General features: G+C 40.8%; 1 protein-coding gene across 5 annotated transcripts in view; it reads right to left on the bottom strand.

Moving 5' to 3' along the window:
* GRM5 (glutamate metabotropic receptor 5) overlaps positions 1-12,700 on the bottom strand; it is a 532,963-nt gene that overhangs the window by 53,844 nt on the left and 466,419 nt on the right. For all 5 annotated transcript variants that reach the window (XM_024131764.3, XM_024131767.3, XM_024131768.3 and 2 more), the window contains exon 7: positions 3,908-4,847. In XM_024131764.3, the coding sequence (XP_023987532.1) occupies positions 3,908-4,847 (940 nt within the window). The remainder of the gene's footprint in view (positions 1-3,907; positions 4,848-12,700) is intronic.

Here is a 12,700-nt window from a genome sequence, read left to right as displayed (position 1 = left end):
ATGCCGCGGAGCGGCTGGGCCCGTGAGCCATGGCCGCTGAGCCTGCGCGTCCGGAGCCTGTGCTCCGCAGCGGGAGAGGCCACGACAGTGAGAGCCCCGTGTACCGAAAAAAAGAAAAAAAAAAAAGACAACCCTCAGAATCGGAGAAAATATTTGCAGATGAAGCAACTGACAAGAGATTAAACTCCCAGATATACAAACAGCTCATGCAGCTCAATATCATAAAGACAAACAACCCAAGCAAAAAATGGGCAGAAGACCTAAATACACATTTCACCAAAGAAGACATACGTTTGGCCGACAAACACATGAAAAGATGCTCAACATCACTAATTATTAGAGAAATGCAAATCAAAACTACAATGAGGTGTGACCTCACGTCAGTCAGATTGGCCATTATCAAAAGATCTACAAACAATAAATGCTGAGGGTGTGGAGAAAAGGGAACCCTCCTACACTGTTGGTGGGATGTAAATTGTTACAGCCACAGTGGAGAACAGTATGGAGTTTCCTTAAAAAACTGAAAATAGAGCTACCATATGACCCAGCAATCCCACTCCTAGGCATATATCTGGAGAAAACCATAATTTGAAAGGATGCATGCATGCATGCTGATGTTCATTGCAGCACTATTTATGATAGCTAGGAAACATGGAAGCAACCTAAATGTCCATCAGCAGAGGAATGGATAAAGAAGATGTGGTACATATATACACAATGGAATATTACTCAGCCATAAAAAGGAACAAAATAGTGCCATTTGCAGAGACGAAGGTGGATCTAGAGATTGTCATACAGAGTGACGTAAGTCAGAAAGAAAAACAAATATCGTGTAATATCGCTTATATGTGGAATCTAGAAAAATGGTGAACTTATTTGCAAAGCAGAAATAGAGTTACAGATGTAGAGAACAAATTTATGGTTACCAAGTGGGGAAGCGGGGGTGGGATGAATTGGGAGATTGGGACTAACATATATACACTACTATGTATAAAATAGATAAATAATGAGAACCTACTGTATAGCACAGGGAACTCTACTCAGTGCTCTGTGGTGACCTAAATGGGAAGGAAATCTAAAAAAGAGTGGATATATGTATACGTATAACTGATTCACTTTGCTGTACAGCAGAAAATAACACAACATTGTAAAGCAACTATACTCCCCTAAAAATTAATTAAAACAAAAAACAACTGATCATTGTAGGCTTAATCTTATGAAAATTAGGAGAACCACTAGGGGGAAGTAGTGTGCACACTTGAAGACAAGCAAAAAGTAGCTGCCACATTACTACATTCTCCAGTCCATTCATTCAACAAACATACCAATGAATGATTATTGAGTGTCTTCTATGTGTCAAGCACCCTTCTCAGTACTTCTAGGCCCTGGAGGCACAGTGATGAACAAGGTAGACAAGGCCTCCACTCCCAAGCTTATCCTGCATAGATTGGGACAAAGGGTATGTTCTACAGTCTGGCTAGAAGCTAGACAATGTAAAAATGGAGATGCTCTAGAAAGCCCAGGCTATGCAGTCAATGTATGTGTAGGTCTGTTCTGCCTTATATGATGCTCTCTTTGTTTTTTTTTTTTATTTTTTTATTTATTTTTTTTTTTGGTGGTATGCGGGCCTCCTTCTGCTGTGGCCTCTCCCGTTGCGGAGGACAGGCTCCGGACGCGCAGGCTCAGCGGCCATGGCTCACGGGCCCAGCCTGATGCTCTCTTTGTTATGAAGATCATCCTCATTGCATACCTGACACAGAGACATTCAAGTATGGACAAAGGCTGACAGCTGTTAACTTAGTTAATAATAATAGCAAACACTTAAGAAGTACTTATTGTGTGGCATACACTTACATGTATTTACTTATTTAATCTTACAACCACTGTATGTAATATGTATTTCATTAACTCCATTCATCAGAGGAGGAAATAGAGGCATAGAGACGTTAAGTGATTTGCCTGTGGTTATACAGCTAGTAAGTGATGCTGGCCAGCTAACTGGGATGTTTAATCCCAGTGCTGCCCAGCTCTGCACTCTGCTACCTCCAGTAAAGTGTCTATTGTGTGCTTGGCCTTTGCACACACTATTTCTTTCACTCTTGACAATCCTATGCGGTAGGTGATATGATCTCAATTTGGCAGATGAAGGAACCAAGGCTCAGAGACAAGAAATGGTAGTGCCAGTGTTCAAACTCAGGACAAGCTGGCTACAAGGCCAGTGCTCTTCACCATTGCTCCATGTTCTCTCCAAGGAGCCTGCCCTGGTGAGTTTTTGGCGTGTTTAGGCAGAGTCTCACAATTCCGTCCCTCCAGCAACTGGTTTGTTTTATCTATCAGGATGCCCTGGAAGATTTTATTTGAAGAGAGAGTTTAAAGAAAGGCTGATAAAATAAAAGCTTGGAAAAAATAAATTTTCTTGGACAAAATAAAAGGCTTATCTTGCAGAAGTTGCAGAAAAAGAATGTTTTAGAAGTCAGGAAGGCAGATGGAAAATATGCCAGCAGTTAGATATAGGGAAGGTCTTCTATGTATAGGCCATGACATACCCAGGATTTATTGAGGAAGTAGAAGAGGTTATTTTTCCCAAGGTTTACAGTTTAGTTGAATACCTTGCACAGTGTACGTGGAAAGAGATGAGAGGCATATAGGAATCAGAAAAGAACTGAGAGAGGCAAGGATACAAGTTAATAATGCAAATGAATATGAATTGGGCCATGGGGATAAACTTCTAAGTATCCTGTGAGTCCTTTTTAGTCCTCAGCAGACACAGTACCTTTACCATCACCCATAATTCAGGCTTTGAAGAATCAGGGCTGATAGGAAAGTAGGATTTTTCAGGCAGGCTAAATGATGGTATAAGAGAATTGTTCAAGGATTAGTATTTAGCTATTTATCTTCCATTTGAAAAATGCTTATCTTCCACTTATTTGTCTAGATTTTAGGAAAATTCTCAAATCTCTGTAGAGTTTGCAGACTGATGCTCTGCCTAGCTCTTTTGATGTGTTTTCTTAAATGTTATTCCCAGTAACAATCTATGTAGCCTTTTTAATACCTCCAAATTTGTTCTCAAGCCACTGATAAGATGATCTCATTGCCTTTTGAAGTGCCTTAGGGGGCATTTATCACATAAGAAAGTCCTCCACATGGAGGGATATCATTGGCAGTTGGCTTCAGATTCTTTTCAGATGGCAGTTGGCCGATAACTACTACCTGGGATGCTGGCCTTGGTGGATGGGATGGGACTATGGACAACAGAGAAAAGTGGGAAACTGGCTGGTTGTTTAGGAAGGTTATATGCAAAGCCCCTTTGTTGTTTTGCCCCTTTCAGCTACTTAGACATGTCCCAAAGAGTTCAAGTTGCCCATTAAGAATGAAAATATAAATTCGACATTTCTTGTGCCTCTGTGGGATGGGCAGTCAAGGGTTCTTCTGGGCTTGAGACAGGTTCAGGCACATGTAAGTGCAGTCAGATGTGTAAGGCTCTTGGCGCTCTGCTCTCAGCATAATCTTTGTTAACACTAATTTTCTCTGTTCTATGCGGGTGAATTAGAATTTAGTCCACGGTGTATCTCTGTCCCCTCAGGACCCAGAGGTCCTTGCCTCCTTGCCTCAGTGATTTAGCTGTGCTCTCCCTGCCCTTCTGACCTCACTTCCCTTTTGTTGTAAGTCTTTGCTTTTCTTCCCTCTATCTCAACTTCTATGTTTCTGGCCTTAGGTTAAGTCACTAGGCCCATCCCCAATTAACTCCATAAAAACCATTCAGTGCAAACGTCCAAAGCCCTTTCCCAGCACCCTGCCTCCCCTAGTTTCAGTTATTCAGGTATTTCGCATCTAAAAGGCCTGGGAAACAAATACCACTGCTTCTGCCCTAGGGGCCAGTGCTCCACAGCACCTGCAAAACTTTTACCTTAGGGTTTCCCCAGAGGAGCCTCTCCTCTTCCACAGGTTGACCAGGCTGCTGGATCTGCTGGCTGCCGAGGAGGACTTGCCATCCCCCACGTGCATGCGCACCACCGTGGACGTGGTGAAGGCGCTGCGCACGTTTCTCTCTGGTTTGGCCAGGATGATGTATACCTTCGGCACAAACATGCAGCCGAGCGCCACCGTGGCGCTGAGGCTGACTGAGAAACACATGGTGATGATTTTGTAGTTGCTGCCAAAGTAGATGGGCACAAAGGCCAGCCATATAATGCAGGTGGTGTACATTGTGAAGGCGATGTACTTGGCCTCGTTGAAGTTGGCTGGAACATTTCTGGTCTTGAAAGCATAGAAGGTACAGCTCAAAATCAGCAATCCATTGTATCCAAGCGGAGTGACAACTCCTAGGTTGGTGGTGTTACAAATCAGGTAGACTTCTCGAATGCTTGGGTAGTCGTGCATTATGTCGGGAGGCTCCATTATAAAGAGGGCGATGATGATGCCCAGCTGGATGCATATGAGAATGAAAGCAATCACTAGCTGGGCACAGGCACTCATGAATCTGGGCTTTTTGGTACAGATCTTCTTCTTGCTGCCAGCCAGGATCCTTGCAATACGATTGGTCTTGGTTACAAGGGCTGAATAGCTCATGGCTGGGGAGAGACCGATGCCTATTCTCTGAAGGTAGCAGTAAATCTGTTTGGGCTTCGCAATGAGGCAGAAGGTACATAAGTAGCCCAGGCAGATGCCAGCAAGGATAATGTAGCAGAGTTCCCTGCTGGAGGACTTGACTACTGGTGTATCACGGTAAATGATGAAGACTGCGGTGACAAACAGGGTGGCTAGCAGGCCAAGGCAGGCAAACACCACAGCTGCAATGGGCTCAGGGTCACCCCAGCGAAGATACTGTACTGGGATCAAATCACAACCTGCAGAGACACAGACACATATTGAAAAAGAAGGAAGAAATATTGACTGGGGTCACTTGTGCCTAAGTTATAAGCAGGTGCCTGTGATCCTTAGAGTTTGTCTCCAGTCTACCCTTCTAACCTCAGTATCCCATACTACTCCTTTCTTCATATATTCAGTCATAAAATATTTATCTTTAGATTATCTAATACATACTCTGTGACAGGAGCTGTTCTAGGTTCTGAAAACAAAATGATGAAGAACATATTCCCTGCCCTCCAAAAAAAAAAAAAAAATTGGTGGGGGTAAGGGCAACTTTTATAGAATTACTTACAGGTGGGATAAGGACCATGAAGAAGTAGAGCATGGACCTTGACTCAGTCTGTGGGAGCAGTAAAATCTCCTTCAACAGGAATTAGCAAATGCAAGTGTTGTGGTTTGGCTGAATTTGTGGATTTGGTAGGTTTGGCAAATAGAAATTAATTGTAAGGAAAGAGCTAGGGGGCATTGGAGGCATGAAAGGAGGTTCCGTACAGTAATGTGATGAGTGGCCTAAGATAAGTCTGGAACGTAGGCAGGAGGGGATCTTGCAGGGCAGAGTCTTAGATCAATGGGAAGTCATTGGAGGGATCTATGTAGAGTAAGAGGAATCACATGGTCAGATTTGTGTGCGTGTGTTTTAAACATTATTTTGGTTGCTGTGTGGATTTTGGATGAGGTAAAGGTGTAGAGAGATTTGAGAACTATTGGAAGCAATATAGGCTGTTTAAATGCATGTGGGGATATGTGAAAGACAAAGGCATCAAGGATGACCAACGTTGGTCCTTGAATCCACTGCAAAAAAACATGACAGTTTGGCGTCATTTGGGTTATGTGCCTTCTTTTTAAATTTCTTTAGGGCAGTGATTCTCAAACTTGGCTACACACTGGTATCACTTAGATATTTTTTAAAAAGTACTGTGGCCTGTGTTTCAGTGCCAGCGTTTCTGATTTCATTGGCCTGCGTATCAGGATTTAAAAAAGGCACTCTAAGTGCTTCTAAACTTGCAGCCAGAGTTGGGAACCATTGCTCTAAAAGGATCATTCTTGTCAATTAGATTTTTAAAACAGAATTGAGATAGCTTTATTCAGTGAGTAGGAGAGGAGTTAGTAATCTGGAGCATTGGACACTTCAGCAATGTGGCAGAGATTATTAACTGCCTGCAAATATCCATTCTCCCCTTTATCCTCAGCAACAGATCTCTCTTTCATTTGGGGTGGTAAAGGATGCAGCTAAAACGCTACATTTGCCAGCAACCTTTGCAGTCAGGTGTGCCATGTGATAGGTTTTAGCCAGAAAGATGTAAGCAGAGAACTCCTTCAAGGAAAATGACTCATCTTGGAAAGTAGCTTTTTTGCCCTTCCTGGCTTTCTCCTTCTGTTGACTGGACTATACACATGATGGCTAGAGCTCCAGCAGTTATCTTGGACTATAAGGTAACATTCAGGTCAGAAAACATGTTCTGGGATTTGGAAGAGAAAAATGCAGGGAGCCTGAGTCCCTGTTAACCGTGGAATCACTGACTAGCTCTGGACTGTGTATATCATATTTACCTTGTTTAAACAACTTTTATTTCCCTTATATATGCAGCCAAACCAAATCCTAATTGATATAGCTGTAACTTCCTGTATCTCCTGGTCAAGGGTATTGTAGTAAGTGGATTTGAATATCAATGGCTACTAGGAGGTAAGGGAGACAACAATAACAGTATGTAATGATGGCGTAGGGGAGCAGAATTTGCCATCCCCAAATATGTCTCTTTTGAGATATTAATTACTTTCAGCTGGTTATTTTCTAAGAAACAGCAGACGGGAAAAAAACCTGAAAACCCCACTAGGAGAGACACCCTTTTGTAAGAAACATTTACATTCATAAGGGAAATCTCCATTTGGAAGGGTAGCACCCTCACTGTACAGAAGAGGAGGATGACCAAATCTTTGTAAATTCTTATCAGTGGAGAAGGCAAAGACTTGAATCTGCATAAAAACCTTTACCCTTACTGTGCTTTTCCTCCCCTAGCTGACTGTCCCCACCCTCAACATCCTCTATTGTCTTTAGCTGAGGATGGTACTTAAGATGAGGGCTTTGGCCATTTTGGTGAGTTACTCATTTTTCCTGAGTTTCTCCCATGTCTACAGGTTGTTAAACTCTTTGATTTCTCTTCTTAATGTCTCATGTCCATTTAATTCTCTTGATGTCAGCCAGAAGAACCTAGAAGGGTAGAGGGAAATTTCTTCCTCCCTGAATGACAAAGAAGCATGGGGTTCTTTCAAAATATGTCTAAGGCAGCTCTGTTGTAGAAAGAAACGAAAACATTCTTTCTTCTTTCTCTTATTTCTGCCTTGCCAGTCTTTTTCTTCAAGATCTTAGGTTTCAAATAGTACTATTAGTTTATAGTAAGATGCATTACGGGTTTAATAGGATTTGTGTGTTAGCCTAGGATCCTCAGCACACTTTACAAAATAGTTTCTGTGGGAAAATGTATGCTTAGTTTCAAAACCTGTGCTTTTAACTTTAGAAAATGTGCATGTGGATAGCCCAGACTAAATATGACAGTTATTTTATATAGTGTATAGGATTATAAATAAACACATACCTCATTGCTAATGAATATACCTGTATCTATATTTTTAGGCACCTGTGTTCACATATGCTGCTTATTATGTAGGATATCAACTTCTGAGGCTTTAGTATACCATAGGGTTTAGGTTCATATTTACAAATTTGTTTTTCATAGAGACTATTTTACAACAAGAAAATAGGGACTAATCATTCCTATCTTTAATCTTCCATAAAAGCTTATTTATAACACTGATATGGCAATGAAATTCATTATCTACTGTAATTAGTTCTATAGGGGTCTGTTTCCCCTGCTAGGTCATGAGCTACTAAATGTCCATAGTAATTTACTGATATAGGAAAGATGTTACGTGGTACATGAAGCAGGAAGCCTTTCAACAGCTAAAGAGGATCGCCTGAAAAAATATATAAATATTTAAGGGCTTTCACTTTACTCCTTTTTCTCCCCCCTGTTGTTCTGCTAAATCTTAACTGCTTTTATCTAAACGTCATTAGCACCCTAATTACTGAATGTTTTCTCTATGATAACGTTCGCCACTGTTTTTATGTCAAAATATATTCTTGAACTCTTCATGTGCAACCTGTTAACATCATGTGTGAAACTTAAGAAATCTCCATTAGATATATGTGCTGGAAGAAATGTGTATAAGGGATGCCTCTAATGTGTTGTGATTATTTTCTCAAAGTTGTCAGAATTTATATATTCAGATGAATGTTTTTTTCATTTAACGTGAACCACTGCAAAGACTTTAGTTTAATGATGCTGCCATTGCACAAAATACTTTTGAAACTATTCTCTTGGAGTAGAAAATATTGGATTCTGATTATAGTGTTATAATCATTGAATCTTATAAATTGGATAAGATCTTAGAGTTTCCAGGAACGGAGTGCATCACAATCACTTGGAGAGTCTACAAAAATACAATTCAGGAGTCTAAACTCAGGAGATTTCGAATCAGTACATTTGGGGTGGGACAAAAGAATTTTGTTTTGAATCAGCAAGCTCAGTGACTATACAACTGGTCCTTGGTTGGCAGCCCAACCTTAGAGATTATCAGGCTGACTTCTCATCCAGTGTGTGAACGTCTTATATGATAATTACTAGATGCAATCACCCTAACCCTACCCAAGGCTTTCCATGAGCTATGTTGTCTCAAGGACAGTATTAATAGTGGGGGAAGATAGACTGGAAAGACAGGAGGTCTGGATGGCCGGTAGAGACTGGAGGTAAATAAAATGGTTAGAAGGCTATCACAATAGGACAGGCAAGGGATGTTAGGGCAATAATTAAAAGCCACTGTCCTGAGAACATTCAGCTGGTAAAGACATATCGGAGCTAGGACTGAAAGAAATGATGAGGTAGACAGACAGCAGAGTCAGGAGAGAGGCTTCTAACCAAGCTGATGGCAGTGCTGTTAACTAAGATGCAGGCTGTTGGAAGAAAAGCGTCACATTTTATAGGAATGATATCTAGTTCCAGTTTGGACATGTTGTGTTTGAAATGTTTATTACGAGTAGAGCAGATGGGAGCAGAAGCTTAGAAGAGATATCAGGGTAGAAGTTACAGCTTTAGGAATCATCTGTTTATAGGTGGAAATAAGAGACACGGAAGTAAATGTAATCAATAAGGAAATTCATGGATATAGATGAGAGCAGAGCCTGGAAGTCTGGTATGACACCAAACTTAAGGAAGGGCAGAGGAAGAGGATATGTCAGGGAAGATATAAGCTAGATCAGCTAGAAGGAAGGAAGTGTGTCAGAAGCCAAAGGAAAGTGGTTAATTGGATGACCTGCCGTATCCTCCTCTCACAATGTCACTTCAGTTTTTCTTTCTTTCTTTCTTTTTTTTTTTTTAAATCCTTACCCAAAGAGCTTGCACAAAGCTTTGAGCTTCAGTTTTACAGATATCTCTCCTTGTGGCATATCACTCTCTTATATTTCCCCCCTTTACTACTTTTAGTTCTGTTTCCTCTGAACAGGGGGTGGTATCATGAACAAGTTCTGTCAAATCTCAGAATATTGAGATACTGCTAACCTTATTATGACATAAGTTTAGATGCTCATTAATTACTATGCCTACTTTGCATTGGTTTACAAACATCTGAATACACTGTTATTCTTCTTAAATCTCTTCCTTATTTTCTTCTGTGAATTAGGGCCTTTTCTGCATTAATGGTTTTCTTTCTTATCCCAGTTTCATTCTTAGTGTAATGGTAAGTACTCACTATTGGAAGTACTCAGTGTACTGGTAAGTTATCACTGGAAGGGTATGTAGAAGTTAACTAAGAATCTGTAGAATTTATATTTTATAGTTTTACTATAATCAGTTTAGCATATGCTTTTTATATTTTAGGTTAAAGGATCTTGATCATATTGGTGAAGTTCCCTCCTAACAAGCATATTAGAGTTTCTTAGAAGATGCACAATATTATTACATTCCTTTCTAGAAATGCATATGAGGCATAAATTATAAAATCAAGACCTGTTTTCTGATGACATCTATTTAGGTGGCTATCCACTTCTCACTTTCCTCCCCTTTCATGCTTGATCCGTATTCTGTGATTCTCCAGTATAATTCATCCTTTCGTAGCTTGAGGTGACATATATTGAAAACAACAGTTTTTTTCTTTTCCATTATAGTTTATTACAAGGTATTGAATATAGTTCCCTGTGCTATATGTAGGACCTTCTTGTTTATCTATTTCATATATAGTAGTTTGTATCTGCTAATCCCAAACTCCTAATTTATCCCTCCCCCACCCCCTTCCCCCTTTGGTAGCTATAAGTTTGTCTGCGAGTCTGTTTCTGTTTTGTAAATAAGTTCATTTGTATCGTTTTTTAGATTCCATATAAGTGATGTCGTATGATATTTGTTTTTCTCTGTTTGACTTACTTCACTTAGTATGATAATCTCTAGGTCCATCAGTGTTGCTGCAAATGGCATTATTTTATTCTTTTTAATGGCTGAGTAATATTCCATCACACACACACGCACACACACATGCATATGTGTGTATATATATATCACATCTTCTTTTATTTATTCAATCTGTCGATGGACATCTAGGTTACTTCCATGTCTTGGCTATTATAAATAGTGCTGCTGTGAACACTGGGGTGCATGTATCTTTTTGAATTAGAGTTTTCTCTGGATGTATGCCCAGGGTTGGGATTGCTTCATTATAGGGTAGTTCTATTTTTAGTTTTTTAAGGAACCTCCATATTGTTCTCCATAGTGGCTGCACCAGTTTACATTCTCACCAACAGTGTAGAAGGGTTGGGTTCCCTTTTCTCCATACCCTCTCCAGCAGAAAATACAACAATTTTTTTTAAAGGGAAGGAGAGCTGCCAAAACTGTATTATCCACATTATCCTATGATTCCACTACTGTGCTTCCCATACATCTAATGGGAGATGGATGGCTCACTGATTTCCTGGACACCTAAAAATGATATGACTGCTTAGCAATAACTGATACTCATGCTTACTGTTTGGATATTAGTCTTGCAGGAGTAATATTCCTGTAGTTAATAGTTCCTAGACTGTTGCATTCTCAAACCCTCTTCCAAGTGTCTGTTCAGGCAGAAGGAATGAGGAGTCAAAGATCCTGGGACACTTGCCTGATGTTCTGTAAGTTGCCTAGGCAGGAACTCCTTAACAAGCTCCATATTTCCTGTATAATTTTGGAGGAAAGGAAGTTGCTGTTGAGAATCTTTGAGAGTCAGATTTATGTGTTGTCCGCTGCCGGTCAGGTCATTTCAGGTATACGAAACTCATTCGGGGCTGTTGTGGAACTCTCCTCTCATACATGAACAATAGATCTGCCCAGAGCAAAGGGTGTTGACTGGGGACTAACAGCATCATGCCTGCTCGCAGTCTGTTCCATCAATAGACCATTTGTCTGCCTTTCTCCTTTCTTTACGTGTCTGGATTTGGATCTCTAGGGTGTTGGTTTGAGATAGCAGAGTGACGGCAGACTCAGAATTCTTTCTGCCTTGTTCATAACCCTGCTCATTTAATATTTTCTCTTCACTTAGCCTAAGCTAAAGTTTTTCATTACTTCCATATTTCAGAAGAACTGGAAGTGATGTGTGTGTGTGCGTGTTATATTTAGGTACCTTATTTTTCTTTGTAGCATTTACTATAATTTTAATCTATTTTGTGTGTGTATATGTGCATGTGTGAGAGAGAGAGAGAGAGGTTGAGAGAGACGTCATATTGTTTAGGTCTATCCTCCCTACTTCACTAAAGCACCCTGATGTCAGAGACTTTGCCTCTTTTGCTCACGAATGGAACCATGGTAACTGAGCCCGGTGCCTCACTCATATGGTTAGCACAGCAGTTTACAAATTAATATATCTACTATATAATCACAGTATAATCAAATTCTCATTCTGGTGTATGGATCAAGTCATTCTCAGCAAACCTTTTTGTTGCCTTTAGGAAGTCCAAGTTGCAGAAGTGTTATGTACTGTTATAGATAGAAATCTAAATTCAGTGCATTACACCTGAATTTGAGAGTCAGGATTCTGAACCAGAGAGGGCAAAACTAAGTAAGCACCTCAAAGGCTTCCTTCTGCCTAGGGGTGTGACATGTCTCACATTAGAAATATTCCTGGTACTAACTTGGCAGTGATCAGTGTTTGTGATTGACTGATTAATCTAATTTTGAGTAATTCATTGGATCTGGGAATTATGAGTAGAAGAAAGAGGGAGGCAGTAACAGAAGTCATTCTTTAACAAGTGTCGTTTAGTACAAAGTTCAGATACACTGTTCCCCAAAAGGCTTCAGTAGTTGTGGCACGCGGGCTCAGTTGCTCCACAGCATGTGGGATCTTCCCGGACCAGGCCTCGAACCCGTGTCCCCTGCATTGGCAGGCGGATTCTTAACCATTGCACCACAAGGGAAGCCTTTGTCCTTTGGTGTCCTTTGGTGGGTGCCATCTAGGAACCAGTGGGTGGCTCTCACTCCAGTCGGCAGCACTAACTGGAAACCTCCAAAAGAGTTAGCAGCGAGGTCAGTGTGAATCCCACCCATGACCTGCCAACAGTGTTGATCCAACTGGAGCTTTCTCCTTTATGTGGCCCCCACCACTCAGCACTTACCCAGGACTTCTCACCACTTTTCCCGGACCCCTTCTCCCCAGCAGGGCCTCAGAAGGCCTGTCGCCTCCCTGCCCTGTCTCCTGGGCCATGGTGACTCTTTTCTCAGTGTGTCTTTTGCTAAATATGCCCTTTTTGTATAAATAAAAG

The sequence above is a fragment of the Physeter macrocephalus genome, chromosome 16 (assembly GCF_002837175.3).
Source record: "Physeter macrocephalus isolate SW-GA chromosome 16, ASM283717v5, whole genome shotgun sequence".
Taxonomy (NCBI): domain Eukaryota; kingdom Metazoa; phylum Chordata; class Mammalia; order Artiodactyla; family Physeteridae; genus Physeter; species Physeter macrocephalus.
The sequence above is the reverse complement of the archived record's forward strand: the minus strand, read 5'-3'. Positions and strand labels throughout refer to the sequence as shown.